The following is a 25,337-nucleotide window of genomic DNA, read 5'->3' on the forward strand; positions in this document are numbered from 1 at the left end:
AAAGTATACAAGTACCAGTACTTGTATACTTTTGTACTATCTAATGCGGCTTTATCTAAGTACACTCCCATTTGGCTAAATCAATGAGGGTTCTGATGGAGGGTATGACTAAATTTTTTTTCGAAAGTCTGCCCATAGGCATAATAAGTATTGATTCAGAAATGCACATACAAACTTGCTTCGTGTATGAAGTCCAGTAACGAGTGGTGGTGAGGTCCACTAATCCAGCGGTCAAGGTCGAATGGAAATGTTCAGCTTAAGTGTAAAACTGTACGGAAATCCTGAGCGGTCATGAAAGATTTCAAGTAATAACGTTAGTACATGGAACGGTTGACGTGTGAAGTATTTTTAATCACTGTTTAATGAGAATTTCGAAGGGGCACCAAGTAACACGACAATTTTCATTATATTAAATAAGAGCTAGCACTTTTTTATGCAGTTCTGCTGCCGGAGCAAGGTGTGTGTCCGGGCTAGTTGGTATACCATAACTGTGAGCACAACGCAGAAAGAGAGGCACAATAAACAAAGGACCGACGAGGATTGGTACAATCAAGCGAGAATTCCCTGTAAGCAAAATGGGCTCAGATTGCATCAGCAACACGTCTACAAGCTTATTTGGCATCAATAGCTACACACGACTTTTTCATATCTCTTATTGTTTGCAATGGAGAACATGTGCACGCATGCGCTTCAGGATGAGTATGTCTTTTTCCTGATTGTCTGGGGCAATGCCGTAAAATCCGTGATGAAAATTGTGCCTGTGGTGTCCCATCATCCACTTTGTCCGGGTCTATCGCGCTACAATGGTTTCAGTGTAATTTTTAGCAGATCTTTTTTTTTTTTAATTTCGAGAGTTTGCCCAACGGCATACATAGTTAAATATACAGGTAGAGGCCGGCTTCCGCTATATACATCAACAATGCTCTATGGTGGGGCCCATAGAGCCACAAATCATAATCTGGTGGTCTTGTCTAAATTGTGAAACCCATAGTACCTACCATGCAATCATGCGTGTGCACTTAAAAAATCGGATAGTTCGGCTGTGTTCTCTGGTCCCAGCAAGCACATGCATTATTTAATAACACCTTTGTTTTGTTTAATAGCATGGTAGCTTTGTTTCGACTTTGGGCTATGCGCGCACAATGTCACAAAGCTCATACATGGTGGAAGCTGTTGAAGGTGAGGACCTTCAGCGGCACTCCGCAAGTTGACATAAAACTCGCTTGTTACATTCCAACGGACAAACGATCAGTTGCCGACCAATTTTTCGGCGACAAAATGATCATCACGTGGGCGTGGTGATGTTGCTCGCGGAGGTACGTAATAAGGGATGGGTTGAGAAAACGTTTCGGCTTAATACACGTGGTCTTGGGCCGCAGTCTCATTGTGAACGATGAACCTAATGACAGAAATTGTGGCTTTTACTCTCGTGCAAAACAGGTACTGGATTTGCACATTCATCAAGAAAAAGAAAATGCATTGATGTAATAGTCATTTGTTGATTTCTTTCTTGATACTATCGATAATTGGGCATTTGGTTAATTCAGACGTTTTTTCCGGACCCGTGAAATGCGAAATAATGAGCTTTTATTGTATTTGGGTGAGTGTTTAAAAGCACGTGAACCTTGCTCTGTGAGGAGCATTATTTCCTTTAAAGTCCTTACACTGCAATAAATGACGTTGTATGAACCATAATGCAATTTTATAGAAATGAATCTCCATCTGGATCATGAGGTTATTTTTTTAACTGATTCCACACACACCTTAAAGTGGCAATGCGAGGGTTTCTTGAACGCTCTATCAACATAATCAATGTTGTTCTCAGTGTGGTCCATTATGTTCAGCATAGTCATGCAACAGCCTGGTGCACCTAAAAATATCATTATTCGTTTTTAGGGCAGCCGCAGCAGTCAACCCTGACAGAGGGAGCAAGGTCGAGAAGTCAAGGAAGCAGCGCCGCCTCACACCACAAATGACCAACTTAATCAAAGCTCTGCGAGGCTATGAATGCTAAGTGTTACAACGAAAAATTTGCAGTGTCATTATGAATATACCGTATTTACTCGAATCTAAGCCGATGTTTTTTTTTTTTTCGAAAAGACGATGTGCGAAAGTGTGTGTGGGGGGGGGGGGGGGGGGGGTCGGCTTAGATTCGAGTACAATGATTAAGTTTTTTTTCTGGCCTTGCGAATTTCGCGGGTCGGCTTATAATCAGGTACGGCCTAGATTCGAGTATATACGGTATATCTACACAATTTCCAAACCAGTTTGAATCTACGGTGACAACATGTACGCAGTTTTCATTATTTTGAAGCTGTTTACATGCAGCATTTCCTGTGCTTAAATAAAGATTCGTTTCTTTTATCATGAAAGGAGAATGTACTGAAACGTGGCTGTTTTTATTGCGTTATTTACTAGAGTGCTGGAGGCAACACCTCGCGGGTGTAGCTCCAAGAAGTTCACAATGGCCGCTCGGTGCTCGGCTGCTTACCCGAAAGTCGCGGGTGCGACCCCGGCCGCGGCGGTCGCATTTCGACGGAGGCGAAATGGTACTGTGCGATGTCAGTGCACGTTAGAAACACCAGATTGTCGAAATTTCCGAAGCTCTCCACTACGACGCGCCTCATAATCATATCCTGGTTTTGGCTTGTAAAACCCCAGATATTATTTTAAAAAATTGGAATATATTTGGATTATGCAAACGCAATATATTGGTATTTTCGCCATTGCATTTGGCGAAACAAAATATTTTTGCATATCGCTTGTACAAGTGACATAACTACTTTTTAGTACTGAGGAATCCTTTTCTAAGAAAATATATATAACTTCATCTTTATGCATAAAAAATATGTTCCAGAATTAAAATGCAGTAATGAAATACTAGGAGGGCAGTAACAGAAAACACAACCTTTGTGACTTGATATCCGAACTTTTACTTATAGATGACGTTTCTGTAAACGATAACAGACACTATTAGCGAAATAACAGATAAATGAGAACAGAAAACAGTTTTTTTTTTCAGTGTCTGAAAACTGAAACGTGTTTTTAAACATAAAATTTCTGCACTGTAAAAGTGAAAGTAACGGTGAAATAACAGAAAGAAGACAAACAGAAAAACAAGTTTTTTCTGTAACACAAAACTGAGCATTGTGTTTATGCAGAATTCTGTAAAGTAAAACGGCAAAAAACTGTTAAAACACAGAAAACTTCAAAATAGAAAACATAGCTTTAGAGAAATTTTGTGGCAAGAGAGCTGCCAGGCAAGTTCTGTTTTTTTCACAAAATATTTTTTACAGTGTACGTAGAGGGCCGGTTCACGAAAGCAGCCACGAGAATGATATGTAGCCCTTCATTATACACGGTTTTACTTTTTTTTTCAGACCTTGAAACCATTTCTTCATTTTATTTTCCATTTATCGGCATGCAGCATCCTGACAAGGCCCCGCCACTGTGGTCTGGTGGTTATGGCACTCGACTGCTGACCCGAAGGTCGCGGGATCGAATCCCGGCCGCGCCGGCTGCATTTTTGATGGAGGCGAAAATGTTTGAGGCTCGTGTACTTAGATTTAGGTGCGCGTTAAAGAACCCCAGGTGGTCGAAATTTCCGGACTCCTCCACTACGGCGTCCCTCATAATCATATCGTGGTTTTGGGACGTTAAACCACAGATATTATTATTAGTATTAATATGATTAACATCCTGACAAGACCGACGAAACAGCGATGCGGGGAAGCAGCACTTTGAAGGGCCCGTTACCCGACTTGCTTACGTAATGTCTGTTTTCGTAATCCTTTGCATGAAAATGCAGCAGGCACACGAGTAGATTTTTTTATTACGATTACAATTATACGGACACTCTCGACGTGATTTCGCCGTCGCTATTGCCGTCGTTTTCTGTATAAAGTACAAATTGATAACATCACCCTGTGCATCGTTTGTTCTACCCGCGAGTAAAAGCTCGCGAGCGCTGGCGACGGACGCGGCTGAAGCGGAGATGAAACGAGCCGGCCGTCCCCGTCGCACAGAGGACGCATGCGATAACATCGACCCGCGTGCGAGGCCTGCCGTCGATTGCTCATGAAGCAGAGAGGAAACGCGCCGCCCGTCTGTCGTAATCGTAAGGAGCATGAAGGGACGCCAGGGCAGGGAAGGGGGGCTGCGTAGCTTGGAGGGCGCGGTCGCTGCGAGCGCTATCTCGACAGGCATCAGGAGACGTCTCGTGAACTTGCTGTGCTCTCAACGCTTACATCGCGTTTAGAGAACTGGCAGCACGAAAACCGCTTCGGTACCCGGAGTGGGCTTATTCTCTTAAACCAGCGTTTTGTTGAGTTACGCGAGATCGGATCCAAAAGAATTAGCTGCTAGCCTTACTTCGTATAACATTGCAATTTGTTGCATCGCATTCCGTGCTTCACCCTTAAGCAAAACTGATTTTTTTTTGTGGTTCATCCCACTGTCGCAGAAGTGAGGCACTTAGACACTTGGAGCGTAAGAGTCACCTCCGTGAAGCCCATTGAAAAGTCTTTGATTTCGTTGCTGCATCTGTTCTTGGTCAATTAAGTGATTAAGTTGCGTACACAATAAGGGCACCCGACGACATTACATGTACGCGGAATTTTCTCTGAATTTCAGTTTGAGTGAGTTTCGCGAGCCAGCAATGTCCTTGCAGTAGGTAATATGCGATAATGAAGCTACTCTTGAGACGCGACAACGCCAGCGGAGCAGAGCCCGGCGGAAACGAAACCTTTTGACTACCACCCGCACCGTCAAGGGTAACCAATAATTTTTTTTTCTATGAATTGAACACAAACGCACAAGTTCTATTTTATACCGTCTTCTGATTCGCTGCAGTGATGCTTTTTTTTCTCATCGGTAGCTAGAGTACTAGTGATTACATACTGAGGTCTTCCTTCGTAATGTCAGGCTAATAGTGGAATGTCCCACTGATGGCGCAAACCGTGTCCTACATTTATCCGAATTTTTCGATTACTAAAGCGGTGCTGCGCATAATATTGACATTTTATACATCCTCAAGCATGAACATTTCACTCTGGAATAAATTACTGTTTGCCTTTAGTGTATCTTTAACACTCCACCCCATTTTCTTGATTTGTTTTTTCAGTGGGACAGGGGAACTGTGGACGCACACTGACCGAGTGAGGCTTGGTTTCCCATCTCCGGAGGCGAGACGAGGCCACGGGCCTCCATCACGGTGACGGTGAGCCTCTCGAGGCCGGCCTTGTAGCAAAGGCCCAGCAACAGTTCCCCTTGGTCCGGTGGCGCCTGCGTGGTGCAGCGACACATCTTTTCAATCGAGCACGAAAGTAAACAAGGTGCATTATTTATTCTGCTCTTTTTATTCCATATTATTCCACGTACATGCGTAAGACGCTTGAAAATAAAATGGAGACGAGAAGAGTGCGTGCGAGTCGAAAGCTTCGCGTGAAGCCCGTTTGTTTGGGGCGCCGGCCCGTACGGCCATAGCGAATCCCGGTGTTTGCGCGAACAGAAGCATAATGATGTCAACGAGTACACGCTGGCGTGCGGTGCTTCGTAGTCGATACGGACGCTGTTCAGAAGGGTCTCTGAAGTCCTCTCCCCCCCTCTAACCCTCTTATTTTTTGCGTTTTTCAACCGTCTGCGTACGAACGACGAGATAGCATTATCGTCACCGCAGTTATTTGCACTTTCATGGGAATAACACCGCTCTTCCCGGCATTCATTTACCGGCTTCGCAGAAGTTTCCGATAAAAGCGCCACTTGTGTACTGAAAATAAAACCAGCACTATATTGAATAGTGCTGTTGGCACTTAAAGTGGCCCTGCAACACTTTTCTAGGTAACCATCGGATGGCTTTATTAAAGGAGTTTATTGCCTCACGAATTGATTGCCGCAAAAATTTTCAGAATCCGTCAAGTACGAGCGGAATTACAGAGATTTGTCGCACGCTGTAATCGCTTTCTTCTCTCGCCCCGACGAGATCTCTGGACGCTAAGCAGGTAGGGATGGCACGGGGGAAAGAAGTTACGTCACGCGCGCGTCATGACCTTGAGCACTTTTTTTTTTTTTTGCTTCGAACGCGCGGCTTACTTTCTTCGTGACCACGAAAGCGGACGGGCACGTGGCGGCCTCCCGCGGCGGTTGCGGTAACTATGCAGCTCGCGATGCTCACAAGAGCCAATGGCCGTGAATTTGGGTGTATGTGACGGTCATTTAGGTATATGGAATCATTTGTCGAGAGAAGAGAGAACGATTTCTAGCTGACTTTCAGAATTAACTGTAAATTCCAGGCCGCGTGCTGCGAGCTGTAATGTTTGGCTCGCGTGTTCTCAGCATCCTCGACTACCGATCGGCAGCGTTTTGTGACCACGTTGAAAAAGTGTTGCAGGGCCCCTTTAAGACTAACAGAACAGAGATATCGGTTTGAAAATTTTAACGCGGAATGATAGTAAGTAGACACGCGTGGCTACCTATTTCGTAAGGATGAAAATTAGCTTCTATTGCTTCCATAACCATAGTACGAAATAAGGGGAATTTGTTCGAGGGGCTCGTTCCTTTGTTAGACAGAACCATAACTAAGTTTTTCCCTGGTGTCTTCGTCATTACGAGAAGATAGTTGGATATGATGCGCAACGCAAACTTCTTTGCTGTATTACCGACATTTCCCAGATCACAACCATCTCTCAAGGCATCCCGCCGTCATCGGAGACGTTAATGGCATGTGATAGCCCATTAAGCTGTTCGCTGTTTCCCTGCTGGCGCAGTCGTTTGGTCGAATCAGCTTTCTCCACATTTGTTTGAAGATCAAGTTGCGCCACAAGGAAAGAAAATGTCGCAGTAACATCAATAATAAATAAAAACAATCGTTATGCGCAGTTTCTTCGAAAGTGGTCTGACTCTTTCTTCTTGAATTGCGGCGAAGTACACTTATATTAGATATTACCGGAATTATTGCTTGTTTTGTCCTTACCTATACGAGACTGCATATTAATCATAAAATTTTTTTTTTCATCTTTGTTCGGTGCTTGCCACAAAGAATAGCGTAAGTTTTGTTTTACCTTTGAATGCGCAGCATAAAGTACGACAGACTGTGAGATAAAGGTATGTCGTCACCCTTTACAATGACGTTTTTTTTAAAAAAGAAGTGAATATTTATTTTCGATATTTTAAAAAATGTACAGATATTCAGAATTGTGGTGCAAGAAATTACGTGCCTATCTGGTTTCATTAAAATATTTATGGTATATTTCATAACTGCCCTCAAACCGACAATAACATGTTTGAAAAACCCATTTCTTGTGTTTCTCGAAGCTTAGTTTTTAGGTATTTTTCGTTGTGCAAAAACTCGTGTAAGTTCTGAAAAAAAAAGAAACCAATATGTTTTAGTAAAACTTCTCATGCTTCTTTCCGAAGCATTAAGCTGTGCAATGAACTAGGATAACACAAAACCATGCGCGAGTCTTGATGGTATGGGATTTCATGGGAAATGCGACCACTTGAAGAGAAGGTTTTTTTTGGGGGGGAGGGGGGGATGTAAGCTATTTATTATTGGTGATAGCGCAACGATCCTAGTTCATTGTACAACCTATATAGACATACAGTGCTGCCAATCCATCTTCTTTTTGGGAGAGGATAAGTAGTTATGACTACTGGTGAGATGGGCATGTTCTGGATAATATTGGTAATAAATCTTAATTATTTTAACATTTTTTCTGCACAACACATTTGAAGGGTGTTTTAAAACTGCCACTGCCCTTTTTAAGGCAGACACAAAGAAGACACAGGAACAAAGTTTAAGATTTCTAAAAAGGTGGCGACATACCTTAACATACGCAAATAGTTTAGCATGAACGCACAGGTATGAGCGATTAACATACAAAATTTGCGGATGCAGTGAACATAGAACCCTATAGATTAAGCATACAATGAACACAAAAAGTAAACGATGGTCTGTCTACGTTTTGTTTTACTTCTAAGCGCCAGGCATGTTTGAGCATGATTCGTTATCTACAGTCACCGGCAATCCTTACATAAACTGCAACGTCGACCTTGAATGACTCTTTTTATTGATGGCTGCCGTCTATGTGTCTGGAAATTCCAGCGCTATATTTGATACCAGGAACCTTTCGTGTAATTATATGAGAGCCCATTTGTGATGACCCTGAGTTTTACGAAAACTACAACAAGCCGCTCGCACGCAAAAAAAGAAAAAAAAGGGGGGTTTCGCACAACGTTCAGTGACGGATGTAAGGAAGTGCTCAGGACTGAACAAGAAAAACCTTCCTGTATAGTCTTTCTCTTCGAATGATTGGTCACCGAGTTTTACTACACATCTGTACATAATCCACAAATATTTCGGTTGCATACTTCCTGCCTTTCTGTCACATTATAAACAGGAAAACAGGCTAATGGTGAACAGTTCTTTAAAAGTAAGAGCTTTGTGTCTTTGTATGGTTATTCTTAGCGGGGTTTCTCCGTTTTTCCTGCTGCCTCAGTTTTTGTTCTTGCTGTCCATTCATTCCTTTCTCGTTACCTTTGCGGAACAAATGAGGGTAAAAGATTGGTCTAGTTGTAAGAGGTTCGTAGTGATTTACTTGTATTTACAATTTATCGACAAATCTGGAGGTTACGGTTAAACACGTTTCCAGAAAAAAAAAGGCCGTAAATTGAGAGTCCAAGATGGCACCCATGTTTAGCTCTCTCGCAATCCTTGTCTGACTTCATTATAGTAAAATTTTATTTCTAGTAATAATAATAATTAGTTATTAGTTTTGCTTTAGTGCTCCGTTTCTTTGCGTACGTTCTTGTTTCGGAACATCTGTCTAGCCACTAACCAGATCGACTGTCGTTTCCAGGTCTCTCCAGGCCACGATGCGTTCACCGGAGAGTGGATCCAGATCACGAAGAGGGAAGAGCACGTGTCCGATGACGTTATGTCGCTTGCCACGGTCGTTATCCAGCACCGTCAGTTTGAGTATTCGCTCCGATAGGGCCTTGGCAGGTATCTGCGTTACACCAACGACAGATTGAAAAAAAAAATAATTAAAAAAATAAATCAAAATGAATTAGATATTAAATAATGTTACAGGTAGCTCGTTTAATAACTATTCACAATGCACAGCGCAGGGTGGACAAGATGGCGACAGTCCAGCAACAACCAGCAAGCGACGTCGTCTTCCTCTTTCATAGAGCCACGCTGTCTGGTATCATAACCCCCCGGCGGTAGAAGCACCGTCTCGGTGCTTAATCTACACAGATGTGGTCGAAGGAGGGTAATAAGGCTTGAGCCGAGACACGTGAACGATGTCGCTCGTAGCTGACGATGACGTCGTTGGATCGGCTGGGATGATCTCATACGTGACGTCAGTCACCTGGCGAACGACACGGTATGGTCCAGTGTACCGTGACAGCAGTTTCTCAGAAAGCCCCACACGCCGAGTGGGTGACCAGAGAAGCACAAGAGAACCCGGGGAAAAGTGCACGTCTCTATGACGACAATCATAGAGCTGTCTTTGGTGCTCCTGCGAAGCTTCTAGGCGGTTACGGGCGAGTTGGCGCGCGTGGTCGGCGCGGGCGATGGCTTCGGCGGCATATTCGGTGGCGGAGGGCAGCAAAGTGTCCAAGGGTAGCGCGGGTTCTCGTCCGTATAGGAGATAGAATGGCGAGTAGCCGGCAGTGTCGTGACGCGAAGAATTATAGGCGAACGTCACATATGGCAAATGAATGTCCCAGTCCTGGTGATCAGCCGCGACGTATTCGCGAGCATGTCGGTTATGGTCCTGTTGAGGCGCTCCGTGAGACCGTTCGTCTGTGGATGGTACGAAGTTGTAAACTTGTGCTTGGTATTGCAAGACCGTAGGATTTCTTCAACGACAGCTGAGAGGAAGGTGCGGCCACGGTCAGTGAGAAGTTGGCGTGGGGCTCCGTGCACTAAAATTATGTCGTACAACAGAAAGTCCGCAACGTCGGTAGCGCAACTCGTCGGAAGTGCTCGTGCGATAGCGTACCGCGTCGCGTAGTCTGTGGCGACAGCAATCCATTTATTTCCGGAGCTGGAGAGTGGGAAAGGGCCAAGCAGGTCGAGACCGACTCGAAAAAAAGGTTCAGCGGGAACCTCGATCGGCTGAAGGCAGCCAGCTGGAAGGGCAGACGGCTTCTTGCGGCGCTGGCAGGGCTCACAAGCGGCGACATAGCGTCGAACAGAACGGGCAAGTCCAGGCGAAAAAAACCGACGACGTACACGGTCGTATGTGCGGGAAACGCCCAAGTGGCCCGCCAAGGGAGCGTCATGAAGTGTGTGAAGGACAGTCGAACGCAGATGTGCCGGTATGACGGGAAGTAAGTCGGAGCCGAGTGGATCGAGGTTGCGGCGGTATAGGATCCCGTCTTTGACGAGATACATTCGTAGAAGCGCGTCACGAGGTGCTGACTCAAGTTGGTCAATGATGGCTCGTAAAGATGCATCCCGGCGTTGCTCTTCGCCAATTTTGAGCAGCTGCGACACAGAAAAAACGTCTGCGATGGTGTCAGTATCGGCTGCTTCCTCCACAGGGTAGCGGGATAAACAATCCGCATCCTGATGCAATCGCCCTGTTTTAGACGTTACAGAGAACGTGTATTCTTGCAGGCGTAGCGCCCAGCGAGCAAGTCGTCCTGTGGGATCCTTGAGTGAGGCTAGCCAGCAGAGCGCGTGATGGTCGGTGACGACACGGAATGGGCGCCCGTATAAGTATGGACGAAACTTTGCGACTGCCCACACAAGAGCGAGGCACTCGCGCTCTGTGATTGAATAGTTGCTCTCTGCGGAAGATAGCAGTCGGCTTGCATAGGCTATAACACGGTCGTATCCACGTTGGTGTTGCAGTAACATTGCTCCTATGCCGTGCCCACTGGCGTCAGTGCGGACCTCGGTTGAAGCTGATGGGTCAAAGTGGGCCAAGACTGGCGGAGTGGTAAGCAGGGTCGTAAGTTGAGAAAAGGAAGAGGCTTGATCAGGGCCCCAGTAAAAAGGGGCGTCTTTCTTCAAGAGGTCGGTGAGGGGGCGTGCAATGGTCGCAAAGTCCTTAACAAAGCGTCGGAAATAGGAGCACAGCCCCACAAAACTTCGAACATCCTTTGGGGACCTCGGAACAGGAAAGTTGGTAACGGCGCGAATTTTCTCAGGATCTGGGCGCACGCCTGTGGCACCGACGAGGTGGCCAAGCACGGTGATTTGACTAAATATGCAGACATCGTATTATTTTACAAAGTGTTAACAAAAGTTGACTTCTTAGATACAGACGGATAGACAAAAAAAATAAAAAGACGGGAAAAGGTGGGATACACAACTGAAAGGAAAGCGTGGGTACGAGTAGAATATAAGTGTTCGAAACAGCGAAATGCCGCAGTTTAACGTCAATGCGTGTCGATAAAATGAAACCAGACAAATAAATAAATAAATAAATAAATAAATATTAAATGTGGCATTAGAGTGGGACCGCCACATGACCGAAGAAATCCGGATATGACTCGGGGCCACTTCTTGGCGCGTCAAGATATTCAAGAAGTTGGCACCGTATACGAAACGCGCACCTTCGAGAAGCGTTAGGGCTCACGGAGAATTTAAACACTGCAAAAAAAAGAGAGAAAAAAGCGTGCGAATGCGTTTTGGCTCGGCATGACGTTGTTGGTGAGAGAAGTCAGTACTGCTCAATCGCAGCGTCAGAAATGGCTGAAGAAACAGTGGCTTAGCTCCGCTATGCCAGGATAACGTAGCGTTAGCAAAGGTTCAGCTAATTATTCTTAGCTTTCCTTATTGTCTAGGATTAGCTTGATTATCATGCTTACTGCTGCTCCAATGACACACATACGGTATACGTATTGTGTGGCACGTGTATATTTATTTTGCCAGGCAACTACTTCGGGATCCGATGAGTTAAGATTCTCCGCTCTTCTGCGCCGTTGAGCAGCATTTGCGCTCTCCTTCTCCATGGTTATACCACACTGGCAAACGCCAGTCAGAGGCACTATCAAGCGGCTCCAGCGCAGTGTCAGACGGCGACTGCACAGCGAAGGCGCATAGCTGCGCGCGCGCCGGCGCCAATACGACTGCCATGGCTACGACGTCACTCCTCTGGAAAGCGCAGACCGGCGACGGCGAGTCGCGCGCGGCGGCGGCGGAGTGCGCGGGAGCTGCCGGCTCCGGTGCGTGACATCACTGATACTCGAGCATGCGCAGCACGGCTTTTGAGGAGCCACGCGAAACTGGCTAGGCTAGGCCGGTGTAGCTAGCGTTACAAAAACGCGGAACGCAGCCACATTCCCGACAATGGCGAGGCGAATTCGCTCCGTCAGAAGGGTTCAAAGAATTGTGGTGCTCTCGGAGCCTATCATTGATACACCGGCCTATCGGGAGCCTATTGGGAGCCTACCGTCGGGAGCTTATTACTGATACACCGGCCTATTTGGCCGACGTATACGTTTCCTTAAGTCAGCGGAATCTCGTACACCACACGTTCGAACACAGAACGCAACCGTTTTCACGTAGCAGCGTATGAACGGAGGTTTTAACTCTACAATGTGCAACATGCGATGCAACAGACGACGTTAATACCCTGTCTCACCGCAAATTTTTTGACGTTATCTAAAATCCTCTGTGCATAGGGCATAACATGAAAAAATTTCTAATCAGCTTCTGTCGGGTCGGCGCTTTTTTCACCTAGGTAGCTCTTACGCTTATTAATTATTACTGAGCTAGGTAGCTATTACTCGCCGCTTGCATAAAAAGGGAATGCCATTAGTTGCCATCATATTGAGACTGTTATAATGAAACCGCTACAGTGAACAGACTAGTAACTTTACAAAATGAATAGAGGGAATACCAGATTGCAATATGTGGTAAAGCAATGCGTAATTGGCTCGGACAGCCTTAGGTAGAATTAGTCGCCCGCCTGATTTGAAGGAAATGCGATAGCAATAATCAGGATAATCGTACCATAAAACCTCGTCATTTTTACCATCACTAAAAAATAGTACGGGTCTTTGGTGTTATTATTGGTTGTCTAACTTACGCAACGAAGGCCGCTGCCATGAATGCCTTTCGTACGCCACACCTCTATATATGTCAGAAAAGGAGCTGGTCATACACAACGGGAACATAATACTCGAAAAAGCTGGCAGTTTGAATGCGCGCTGTTTTTTACGAAAGAAAAAGAAATTCTTCCCCGCGTGGGCGCACACTACGTCTGTGGAGTTACTCGGTGGTCCACCGTGCCCTAATGGTCTTCTTCTCAAGGTAATCCTCCACTTTTCTGAAGTGAGGCTTCGGGAAGTAGAGCGCGCTCGACAGTGACCTTCTCGGGACTGTCACGTGGAAGGCTTCTCGTTCGGCTTCGTAGCGTGTTGCCGGCATAAAGGTGAAGACAGCATCCCGTATACACTTCGGTTTTAAGGAGTGAACTTACGAAGGACTCTTGCTTCAGAGTCCAGAGTGGGCACACATTTCTTAAGGCGTGGAGAGCCGAACGTCATCGAGTCACTTTAACGAGCTTCCTTTCTAGTCGGGCCCGTCTAAATTGTTATAGGGTACCTTTGCGTGCATCAATATACGCTAGTTTGGAAAGCAATAATAAACACCCCTTCCAGGTGTGGCGGTGAAAAGTTCCCTGAACGCTCCCCGAAACCACAAGGATTGTGATCAATATTACTAGCGAGCAGCCGCTGTCTCACATTTACTGCGAAAATGTTGCACGTGGTAGCTTTGCACACCTCTATAAAGAGATTCCCCGCCTCCAGTACTACATTTCCTTCACCGTCATTGTCTCCACTTTCCGAAATGGGCGCTCACAAAGAGAAAACGCACTGCCACGAGGACACAAATGTATTAAAGTACTTCAGTTCGCCTGCAGTTTACGTGGTTCCGTTTGATTCTTCAGCGGCACAATATGTTATGTTATTTAATGCCTCTACTCACCTGGAATATGTAGGTCTCGTCGAAGACAGGATTGCAAGTTTTCTTCTTAAATTTCGTCTGCTGATATCTCCGTTCGTCAGGTAGTATTTGAATTCTGAAATTATTAAATAAAAAAGAAAGCTCATTTAGCCAACCAATACGTTCTACTACAGGAATGGTATTCAGCATGATATTCAATCACACTGAACCATATTGAAGCTTCTGCTGTTCATACTGAACCGTATAGATTAGCTTTAGTGCGAGAGGTCATTCTGTAAAGCAGCTGTAACCGCTGAACGCCAGGACTGAGCCCATGTGCACGAATAAACGTGAGAACCAACGCTGCGAGTATTAACGCAAGCGACAATCGTTTCGCTTTTAATCGTTCAAACGGGCGTTGGACAGATATTGTATTTGCGGATACGACACAACGTAGCTGTTGGAAATTTCTGTTCGAAACATTTATGCTTGCTCAGGCATTAATGATGATGCTTAGAAGCACTGGTGGTCCAATGTTAACACATAAAGTGGGCAGACTTATAAGGACGACGCGCAGAAAAAAAAACGAAAAAAAAAACCGGTACATTCACTTCGGCTCCGAGGCTTCAACTCGAACTTTCGCTTCGCAAAACAAAGTGCCGAAGTAAACTGCTAAGAAACCAGTTGTTTTTCCTCGCTGCACCAGTGTTTTGTGCACAGAGATACCCGTCAGTTATCTTTTACATCTTTTTACAAAGGGCGGCAGGCTGAAAGGAAGATCCTTTAGTAATTGCAAGAATACACGAGACTGTTTTTATTGCGATAGCAATTATGTGGTCACTCTCAGCTGATTTTTGCCGTCTCCGTCGCGCGCCGGTAGATATATATATATATATATATATATATATATATATATATATATATATATATATATATATATATATATAAAAGGCACAAAGAAAAATAAAGCAGAAGAAGAAACTTCTGAAGTACCCGACCGCGGATTCGAACCAGCAACCCCTCGCTCTCCAGCGCGCTGCGTAAGGCAACTCAACCGCACGCCATCTATGTGCCGGTGAAATAACGGCGAGCTATTTATATACACCATGTACCGCTGGTGGTAAGCAAATCTCGGAGGAGCGTGAGCATGTTTTCTGTCACGCAACGCTCCTAATTTTCTTTCAATTCGAACACTGCCCTTGAGACGCGCACGACAAAGTGGCCCTTTCCTGTACCCACTCGTGACGTGGAAGGAAAAACAAAACAAAGAACACCGGGCACACTTTCCATGAGACGCCCCCGTGTGGCAGGAGACGCAGGGGGTCACTCCACGCGCCACAGTTTAAAACAAGAAGAAATATCTAAGAGCGTCTGATTGCTCAAGCATAAAGACGTAACAGCTCTGACAGTTGTTAGTTCATGCTTGCCTTGTGCATGCCTGTACGTTCCTTTATGGCGTCCTTCTTTGTGCTTCAGCGGCGCGCTGCAAGTATCGAGCTGCTTCTGGTTCTTCGTGTGACATTTCAATTTCTTGCTATTGCATTCACTGCTTCGCCCATGTGGCAAAACTGTGACTTTTTTCCATACCAGCAAGCACTATAAGATATCCAGACTCTTCAAAGTTATTGTAACAATTTTAATAAAACAATTTTCAAATTTTAATAAATCCGCCATTCTAGCTACGCAAAATCTGCTTGCAAGGGCCACTTACGCGCTTTGGAGGCCGGTTCTCGCTAATTGGAGTCCTCCAACGCATAATTAACAAGAACGTCGTTCATTTCCATGCTATCAAGAGTACGGCGAGGGTTTATATTTCAAACGCCAAGACAATCGTACTGATAAGCAATTTCACTTTTATTCTCCTGCAGCGCTTCTGTTCCCCAATACTCATAATCATATCTGACTTTCAGTAGGCTAATTTCACATTCAGGGCGTATACCTTTGCGCAAACCGATAACCACTCGTTAACAACGCTTGTTGGTTGTACGCAGCATTCATTACTCGCAGATATGATCATTCATTACATTCGATCTGAGCAATTAGCCCGGTGTATTCATTTGTTGACACTGTTAAACGTCCGAAAATGTCTGTGACTGTCGTAGGGGTGGGCTTCAGAAGCTGCCTGCTTGAGATCAGCAGCAGAACGGCAAAGCCGCTGAATGGCTAAAGCAGCTTTGGTCAGAAGTCGACACACCTGCGACCGAACCGACGCGCAGACTAACAACATATGTCTGACACTGTCGCTGCAATGTAGCATCGCTGTCACAACACAGGCGTGCAGAAATGGACTGCGAAATTGTACGTTGTGCCGGAAATGTTCACACACCGATAATAGCGTTCGATCTTTACGCACTATAGTTGACGTATTTACCCAGAACGCGTAAAGTGCGCGTCTATAGCATCCGCCCTGAAAACCCTTCCATTTGCGCCAGCACTATACGCGAGTCCACCGTCCAGCGGTACCCGGGATTTTCGGGCCGAGAAATCGGTATAGTACACAAGGGGCAGTGCTTTTACTGATGGAAGCAAAAGGCCGATTACACGTCCCTCTTCCCTTTCTTGCTGGTATAAGCTTACTGCTTTACGTACAAACATGAAATTGCAGTTTGATTAGCTGGAAGTAGGGAAAAACACGAAATAATCCGCAACATGACGGTACCCACGCCTAGAGACCTAACAGGCGTTAAAAAGCAAAAAAAGAAAGCGTCAAGCGTTCGAGTAAAGCCCCTTTTACATGGATCAATATCGCGCTGCGTTTTTCTGAGCTGCATTTCTGGGAAACGGGAATACTAAGTCTGCATATGCGAAATCGGTATTCCCATATCTGAAAAACGCCGTTTGAGATTGATCCGCTTGAAATGGCCTTTTAAACATTTCTCCCGCACGTGGAACTTGCATCCTAGTCTATTCGAGGAGCGCCGTTCAGGGCAGCCCCGATTTTTGCACATTTTCAAGCATCTAGTGGGATAATTAGCTACTGCATCAATTTATTCAGTTCAGATAGGCAAGAACAAAAAAAACAGTAGCTTTATCATTTCTTATGCTTAAAACACGTCAATCTATTATTTTCATATATCTTGCTAGCCGCGTTGCTACTAGTTCTCGTAACTGACACTGCGTAAAGAAATATCGCTCTAAACATTAAATGTATTGGACATTGGTGCACAAAGAGACCGAAGGAAAATCTTCTGCACCAGTGATAAGCAGCAGCCGAATAAATGTTAAGCGAAATCGCACCATATGAGATAGGCTTACCTCACTCTTTCTTAAAGCGAAATTCGATCATTTTATATCACAGCCAAGCGTAACAACAACATGGGACGTAGAACAAGAAAAGGGACGTTGTAATAAATTGGACGGCTCTTTAAAATGCCAGAAGAGAGAAAGAAAACGAAAACAATACACAGAGTTCAACAACGTAAAGCATTATTACCGAGCTTTTAATTATGCATAGTGGATATTAGTCACCTTCCTTGGATGCTACCCTCACCAAAAATACAATTACCGGTGGACGGGATAATATCTAAAAGACATGCTCATGATAGCCGCACAGCAACTGACACTATCCGACATTTAAAACTTTTATCCGCAGTACATTCACGTGTAAGTCAAACCAGACTATATGTATTGAACTTGGGTGAATCGAATTATCTTTTATATCGAACTATTTTCGAACATGCCAATGCATTAACGCGAATTAATAGGAAAATTTACGGCTACACCGAAACCGCCACGGTGGTATAGTGGTTATGGTGCTCGACTGCTGGCCCGAAGGTCGCGGGATCGTATCCCGGCCGTGGCGGCCGCATTTTCAATGGAGGCGAAAATGCGTGAGGTCCATGTACTTAGATTTAAGTGCACGTGAAAGAACCCCGGGTGGTCTAAATTTCCCGAGCCCTCCACTTCGGCGTCCCTCACAATCATATCGTGGTTTTGGTACGTTAAAAATCAACAATTATTATTATTACGGCTACACTGAATGAAAACATGGCTGATCCCTCCTTCATAGGAATCGGTATAACACGAAAGTGAACCGCGCCTTCACAGAAGCAGTTGATTGTTTATTGTGCATTGATATATGAGAGCTTGCACAATGTCTGTTGGTGTTTGGCAGCTATAGCACCATTTGACGTGGATGCATCTGCGTTGACGCCTAGTGGCGCATCTCCATACCGACGACTAACGCCCATGACCATGATTTAACCGTTGTGGTAGCCGAAGTTGTTAACATATACCTGGATACAGCATATCGGGAATATCGCGCAAAGATGCATCAACAAGCACATAACAAACACTCGATATGCATTCATTCCTTCAAAGCGTCGTCACCTGAGGAGAGAACGGCAAGGTGTGCGCTCCCGAGTAATAGGGTAACCTACGCCTGTGTTGTCGTGGACGAAAAGACAACTTGTCGCCGGCAGGGATCGAACCTGCAACCTTCGGATGACGCGCCCGACGCTCTACCAATTCAGCTACGGCGGCGGTCGTCCTCCCGTACACTTTATCGAGTATTTATGTGGATGTGTTAGACAGCGCCGCTCGTAACAATGACCGCGAGTGTGGAACACTTTTTTTGCCAGCTGGCGTCTCGTAGCACGTCATCTATTTTAACGAGCGGGCAGGTGTCTGAAGGCATCAAGTCTGCCGGAACGAGATCCTGGCTATGAATGAACGAGAGAAAGGAATTTGAAGTGCTCGTTTCTTCGTTTGGTTGCCGCAAGGGGTTTATTTGAAATGTAGACGCTTTTTTCAAGCATAACTGTTTATTTGGTTCAGGTTTCGGAGCCCGCCCTGGCGTCCATGTCTTGAGAATGGTCGGACTCCGGCCGCGACATCGACGAAACAAACCGTTGCCTTCTAAAACAGCGCATCTATACAGTTCCCTTATCTAGTAGAGTACGAACATTCGAGTGGACATGTTCTAGAATGTAATCTGCGGTATGTAGGTACCCCTAAAGTCCATCTTAGGAGTGCTTTATCATCTTCCTCACTCGCTTGGAAAGAGAAATATGCTTTGTCCAAGCTACCGCCTTTTTTGGAGTTCGGGGTTTATATGTAGGCCTATATACCTTTTTACCGTTTGGATGTGCGCACACACACACACACACACACACACACACACACACACACACACACACACACACACACACACGTGCATATATATAAAGGAATCGAATTCCCCCCTCCTCTCCGAATAGAAACAAAGTTGTTACTACTACTCTGTCCATGCTGTTCAACAGCTTCACTGGCCGATAACGTCAGAAAATACGAGCCACCCCGAAGACGACGCTTAAATAATACTGAAAGAAATATGTTTATTCTCTCTCTCTCTCTCTCTCTCAATTTCCTTTTTTTTCGTTGTGTTTGAAGCCTGCCCATATACTAATTTCGTCGTAAAGAGGTCAGCAAGTCGTGCACGCCTCCCGTCAGTTTTACGGCGTCCGGATCGGCAGCAACCAAAGCACTGCGGTAGAAACATCGGCCCACATGCGGGCTCTTCAGAGAGTCATGATGTCGAACCGTTAGTTTTGCCCCGACACGCCTAAGTGTGTCCCCAATCCAGCTTCCCTGCCCGGGCTTTGAAGACGCATAGCAACACCGTCGCCCCAAATAAGACTCTCGCGCGTGTGTTTTCTTTCTCCTGAAGAGCGACGAAACGCAGCCCTCAGTCGCAATGCGCGACAGAGAACGCAAATAAACATTAATTAGATAGTCAGGTGTCTCATTACGACGCCGCAGAATTTGAATATGAAGAAATATTGCGTTAGCATCTGTAAAGGATTTTCAATATCTAAACATCAAAACATAACCGTCTTCTATAGGTCATCTAGCACTGCTTGAAGAGATCGAGACGGCCTACGCAGTCACTGGAATCTCAGAAAGAAGATGCAGAGGCAGATGCGAGACTGAAGGGATACTTAGCAGCAGTTTATTTACATGGGTTGCATGACGAAGAATTCGAGACGAGTGAGCTCGACGATAAAGATTCTCTTCTCCCCAGATCCTTGATGGGGACACTGCTACAAGTTGGTCATAATAATAATACTAATATCTGGGGTTTAACGTCCCAAAACCACGATATGGTTATGAGAGACGTCGTAGTGGAGGGCTTCGGAAATTTCGACCACCTGGGGTTCTTTAACGTGCACCTAAATCTAAGTACACGGGCCTCAAACATTTTCGCCTCCATCGAAAATGCAGCCGCCGCGGCCGGGATTCGATCCCGCGACCTTCGGGTCAGCAGTCGAGCGCCATAACCACTAGACCACCGTGGCGGGGCTGCTACAAGTTGGTCAGTCCAATAACATCACACACGCCACTTTAAAGGGTGCCGCCCATACCTGCCAAGGTCAAGATGCTCGATGGGGGCGTAGGTAACTACCACACTCTCCACTTCAGACACAAAGGGGGTCCCCTTCCTTGAAATGTGAAGTGTCGCAAGGCACACGCGCGTACATCTGGGCTTTTCAAAGGTCCGCCGCCTAGAATCACCGCTAGCTTAGTTAACCGTGAGAACGGTTAACTAAGCTAGCAACCTTTGCTGACGCCATTGTCTCTTCAAGGTTGAATTGACGACCGGATACCATTATGGTCGCCTGGGAGTACCTTGTTGTGTCGGGCCACATGGCGCCTCATACCCATGGCTCGGAAGGGCAATGCAATTGCTTGAAATACTGTCAGCCGGCAAGCAGCTGGCCCCGCCACGGTGGCCTAGTGGTTATGGCGCTCGACTGCTGACCCGAAGGTTGCGGGATCGAATCCCGGCTGCGGCGGCCGCATTTTTGATGGAAGGGAAAATGCTTGAGGCTCGTGTACTTGGATTTGGATGCACGTTTAAGGACCCCAGGAGGTCGAAATTTCCGAATCCCTCCACTACGGCGTCTTTCATAATCATATCGTCCATGGATTTGGGACGTTGAACCCCAGATATTATTATATTAGCCGGCAAGCAGCTATTCGGCGCATTGTTCCAAGAACAGGGATGTGCCGCTTCCTCTTCGGCGCAGGCGCCAAACGTTACAGCTTACTAAAACGCGTTCTTGCGCTAGTTGGTGCATGGTCTGACAAAAATTTGGAGGCACAAATAAACGAGAACAAGAAATGTCCCATACCATGCTCCCAGTCCTGTCATTCCTCGTCCTCGTTTCTTTGCGGCTCCAAATTTTTGTCGCAACATCTTATACTTAGTCCATAATCTCGACGCCGCTTAAACGTACATGTCAAAGCCAGGTGTCTCCAAACTATGGTTCCCGGAGACCTCTCCAATAACCCGCTGCCAATGGCTGTCCTTTTGATGACGGCTAGCCCACAGGCAAGCTGTTTTCTACAAAAAGCCTACGCTAAGACTCCACCTATACGAGCAAGGTTCCTCCACAAGACCTTACGCTTTTTTATTGTGAACCACCTTCACTGCAGCACGCCACCTAACATCGCAGATGAATCATAAGCCTCAGGCGGCGTTGAAGAGCGAGCGACACTGCGAGCCACCACGTCCCAATGTCCACCGAAGATTTCACGACTACGCCCAGTCGCGATGGGTCCGGAGAAATTTCGCCATCTTTTCGCCCACAAGACTACTGATGCATGTGAATGGTCTTATAGCGTATAAATCTTTTAAGGCGAAAGGCTTCGGTTTTTGTTTGAAGGTCGCGTGAAATACAGAAAATATGACGTGAGCGCGCGAGCGGCGGGTCCACTTCGTACATGCGGCGTTCGCGTGGGTAAAAAAAAAAAAAATATTTCGCCGCAATGGCGAGACAATATATGCGATAACAACAAATTGGAATGTTGTACGAAGTATAAGGTTAGCAGCTAAACATTTTTCATCCGGTCTCGCGTGACTCTACAAAACGCTGGTTTAAGCGAATACGGTAGCTCTAAGGAGCGAAGAGGTTTTCTTGCGGGCCACGAGCCTGAGGGAAACTTTGTAAACTTGTGTACCTGCATGTGCTATGCGTTTATCAGTGTATATATCATAATCATCACCTAGCACCTGGAGTAGCATGTCAGGGGAATAGCCGGGCCAGCATCTCCAGCTTTTCATTAAAATGTTTCTCTCTGTCTCCTAAGACTTCCTCTTCCTTAAAATGTGATTGCGCAGTTAGTCAAGCACAGTTGAGGGCACGTTTGTTGTCACGCTGTAAAGGCGACTGTCGCAGAGGTCTCGCCTAACCGTCCTCTCGCAACAGCATTTGTCGCAAACAGCAAACAGGACTGCCGGCCATTATAATGAAGAAAACATAGGCATATATATAAATGCCCCACTGAACTATATACAGGCGGCAGAGGGGCCTTCCTTCAGCTCGCGGGTACAATTGGATATAAGCATTGGAGATGTGCGTTGGTTCATTTGTCTGAGTTCCGCTCTGTCAATGTAAGCGCTCGAGCGACCACAGCCTTGTGTCTGCACCTTTTTCCAACAATGGTATCGGTATATTGTGGACGCCATCGTCGGCCCAGTGCATTTTGCCGAGTCCCTTCTCGATGACTACTTTGAGCTGCCATCACTCCCAGCATTAGGTGATCGCCCTGTCGGGGATGATTTTATCAAGGGCCTCTTTTTATTTCTTTTTTTTTTAATTGAATCGAATCCGGCAGGCTATTGGAGATATTTCCCCGGAATACGAAGACTATTCACTCACTTTGGCCATAATTCGCTATGGTTTCTACATAACATTTCGTCCGTTCAGAACAGATTTAGTACGGCTGAAAACACCCAAATTAGCCGCAGGCTGAGAACTGGTCATTTTTTTCAAATGAGATCTTGGTGCATATTGCTTTTTTAGCGCAAAAAACGACACCACAAGAAAGAAGACGGAACACAGCGCTACTCTCAACTGACATGGTTTATTGCGTCACTCCACTCTTTATAGCAACCAGATACCGGTAGGACATGCGCCGTGCACCCTATGCGCACAACCACCACACCTTGGACACCTGAGCGCAATCATAAAAACGAATCCAAAAAGCAAAATTCAGAGGAAAACAAGGTAATTAATGGAAGGCACACTAATGCACTGCGACCCCAATGATTGAATGAAAAAAGCTTCTGATAATTATTTTGCTTCAGAAGCTGAAAGTCAAGCGCCAGAGGTGTAGAAACTACACAGAGAAGAAGCCTGTAGTAGTGCCGCGTTGCCATAAAGTGGCTCACAATCTTAAGAATGTGGCCACTAGGTACCAAATCCCGGTTGTATTTTCTGCCACCCCCCCCCCTCAGAAACTGTCTATGCTGTGCAGGCGTGTTTGTAAAGAAAACAAAAAGCCGCAATGTGAAAAGAGACACCAGAAGTTTGTTGAATGCAGCGTGGGTGTGGTCTACAAGATTCCACTCTCTTGTGGCAAAGTGTATGTAGGTCAGTCAGGCCGCTGTGTGAATGAGCGCCTTAAAAAACATGAGCGATCCCTGCCGACTGGTACAAGCTCACATTTAGCTCAACACTGCAAAAAATGCAATTGTCAAGCCTTGTTTAGTCTAACCACTATCTTAAAGAAGAGTCGTGACACCACCGCCCGAGAATTATCAGAAGCTTTTTCCATTCAATCATTGGGGTCGCAGTGCATTAGTGTGCCTTCCATTACCTTGTTTTCCTCTGAATTTTGCTTTTTGGATTCGCTTTCATGATTGCGCTCAGGTGTCCAAGGTGTGGTGGTTGTGCGCATAGGGTGCACGGCGCATGTCCTACCGGTATCTGGTTGCTATAAAGAGTGGAGTGACGCAATAAACCATGTCAGTTGAGAGTAGCGCTATGTTTCGTCTTCTTTCTTGTGGTGTCGTTTTTTGCGCTAAAAAAGCAATATGGATTCTCACCAACTAGCCCGCCAACGCATACTGTTGAGATCTTGGTGCCTACGTGTGGCGCCAGCACTCCACTTGTATGAAAGTTGTCTTCGTAAAGATGTAAACATTTACATAACTAGACAAATAAGCACACAAATGGACATTCACATACTCAGTCTCAGTACTGCAATATTAATAAATGTTCACGCAAAAGGAAGGTTCACGTCGCATAAATGTTTACAAAACCAAACATTCACACAGCAGACATTGGGCACTTCCAAATCAGGCACAAATGCTGCATAAACACGAAAATATAATAAACATGTAACCAAGGCTACTTGCTAGCATTAGTGCAAGCAATACTTTTTATCTTATTAAGCATCTTTGTGGTACTTTTCGACACCTCTAAAAAATGTAATGTGCGAGAAGTGCTTTTTCACTATTTCTATAGATAATAATCGTTGGGAGTTAACGTCCCAAAGTCGCGATATGATTATGAGGGACGCCGCACTGGAGGGCTCCGGATTTTCGACCACCCTGGGGTTCTTTAACGTCCAACTAAATTCAACTACACGGGCGAAAATGCCGCCGCCGCGGCCGGGATTCGATCCCGCGAGCAATCTTTCTGTTGCCCATGAACCCAAAATGTTGCCTAATGGTAGCGGCCGTGTGTCCAAACCATATTTTCCCGTAAGCTTTGTACCATAATTTTTACAGTGAAGAAGAAGGCGCTCTATTTCTTCTTCAGCCTCTTCACTTGAGCATGCAGCATTGTTCGTTTTTCTTAGACAGGATGCTAGTGCGAATACGCTGCCGTCTTCATGCTTCATTGTAATATTCTCCAGCAAGCCGCGTCTAAGAGTTCCTTGCAAATAGCAATCCATGGCTGAATTTACAATTTTAAAGAGTTTTCATAATTGCGAAATTAGTAGTTGCAAGATCTTTTTCCTAAACGATGTTTTATTCCTAAAACTGCTATTTCGCTCCTCTTGTGGACTAGATGCCAGCAGGTCAAGACAACTAATTTAGAGTATAAACTGTTTTAATAAAACACGTTGATTAATTAACTAAATTTCCGTCTATACCTGTCGGGTGACTTATGTTTAATTGTTTGTTCTCACACAATTTTCCATTTCGTTATTTTCAGGCACAAAACTAGTCGCGAATCAAGCCCTCTGTCCGAGAGCTTGAGGATCCTTTGCCTAAGCATAGGCTCGTGTAATGCAAGATACCAAGCTTCCTGAATGAGTGATTCGCGTAGAAGGCCCCATCTGCATACGTGACAGCATTCTATTACGCTAAATAGGCTTAATTAGGCGCAAGACGATGACTGCTCTATCAGTAGCGTTCCACACACACAAAAAAAGCAAAAGAACCCCACAGACTATACATGGAAGTGTGTATAGATTGTGGTCTACTAGGGTTCCACTAGTCTTTGACACTGGTATTCTCGACTGTATGTTGCTTGTAATTTACTGACTGTTCGTTGAAAGAACAGTAAACTCAAACTTAAATTGATTGCATAAGATGGCATCCTTCTTTTTTGTTAGTTTTTTTTTACTCGAAAAAAAAAAAATGTACGTGAGAAGTGTCCGTTCGTCAATCTCTCGTCAGTCTCTTCAGAACAGTAGAAAGGCGTTATCGAGT

General features: G+C 45.4%; 1 protein-coding gene across 1 annotated transcript in view; it reads right to left on the minus strand.

The window, feature by feature from the left end:
- Window positions 1–25,337, minus strand: part of LOC119406149 (synaptotagmin-15) — a 323,761-nt gene that overhangs the window by 82,530 nt on the left and 215,894 nt on the right. The window contains exons 5-7 of the mRNA XM_037672960.2: window positions 13,952–14,045; window positions 8,835–9,005; window positions 5,154–5,283 (exon numbers count right to left, since the gene is read on the minus strand). Coding sequence (XP_037528888.1) covers window positions 5,154–5,283; window positions 8,835–9,005; window positions 13,952–14,045 — 395 coding nt within the window. The remainder of the gene's footprint in view (window positions 1–5,153; window positions 5,284–8,834; window positions 9,006–13,951; window positions 14,046–25,337) is intronic.

This window comes from Rhipicephalus sanguineus, chromosome 1 (genome assembly GCF_013339695.2).
Source record: "Rhipicephalus sanguineus isolate Rsan-2018 chromosome 1, BIME_Rsan_1.4, whole genome shotgun sequence".
Taxonomy (NCBI): Eukaryota; Metazoa; Arthropoda; class Arachnida; order Ixodida; family Ixodidae; genus Rhipicephalus; species Rhipicephalus sanguineus.